At 49.5% G+C, this 798-nt stretch overlaps 1 protein-coding gene across 1 annotated transcript; it reads left to right on the top strand.

Moving 5' to 3' along the window:
• Window positions 1-489, top strand: LOC115970692 (ethylene-responsive transcription factor 4-like). Its single transcript, XM_031090280.1, has one exon. The coding sequence runs from the start codon at window positions 1-3 to the stop codon at window positions 454-456; it is 456 nt and encodes a 151-aa protein (XP_030946140.1). The 3' UTR covers window positions 457-489.
• The last annotated feature ends 309 nt before the right edge of the window (window positions 490-798 follow it).

Raw genomic sequence — 798 nt, 5'->3', positions numbered from 1 at the left:
ATGCCTGCGACTGCTAGTGTTGACGCGCTTCCCCTCCTCCTCCGCCTAGACTCTTCTTCAGTGGCCACCACACGGCCGCCTCCTAAGCACCAGACGCACTACAGAGGCGTCCGGAAGAGGCCGTGGGGCCGTTTTGCGGCGGAGATCCGAGACCCCTGGAAGAAGACCCGTAAGTGGCTGGGCACCTTCGACACGGCGGAGGAAGCCGCTCTAGCCTACGACGAGGCCGCCGTCAGCCTCCGTGGTCCCAAAGCCAAGACTAACTTCGGCTTCATCCTCCCTCCTCCCTCGCCAGCTAGTCTTCCTCCTCCGCCGGTGAGATCGGAGTACAGGGGCTACAAGATGGAGAACTTGGCGGTCATGACCACTCAGACTCAGCACGACACCAAAACATCCTCGTCTCCAGAGAAAAGGCCCTTTCTTTTCGATTTGAATCTGCCGGCACCGCTCTTCTGATGAGTATCAAATTAATGTTGTTTGGTCTGGTCTGGTCTGTATTTTTGCCCTTGTACAGCAGCGTCCATATTTTTTTGCATTTTCAAGAAGGGGGTTTGACTTTTAATTAGTGAAATGAAATCTCCTCTTTTCTACTGTATTTTTTAGTATCTTGTTTAACCAATTGCTCTAGTTTTATTGGGTATATATACATGTAGCTGCATGCATTGAGTTTAATTGTCTAGTATTATTGTTTTATTCATGTATTTGAATCACTACTTTTTTTTTTTTTTTTTTTCCATTTTTTTTGTGTGTGTGTGTGTGTGTTTGGGGGGGGGGGGGGGGGGGGGGTGTTTGGGGGAT

Source organism: Quercus lobata, chromosome 12 (genome assembly GCF_001633185.2).
Source record: "Quercus lobata isolate SW786 chromosome 12, ValleyOak3.0 Primary Assembly, whole genome shotgun sequence".
NCBI lineage: Eukaryota > Viridiplantae > Streptophyta > Magnoliopsida > Fagales > Fagaceae > Quercus > Quercus lobata.
This window is presented reverse-complemented; position numbering and strand designations above follow the sequence as displayed.

Coding starts and splice junctions, on each gene's coding strand:
- LOC115970692 (XM_031090280.1), top strand. CDS start 1: ATGCCTGCGACTGCTAGTGTTGACGCGCTTCCCCTCCTCCTCCGCCTA.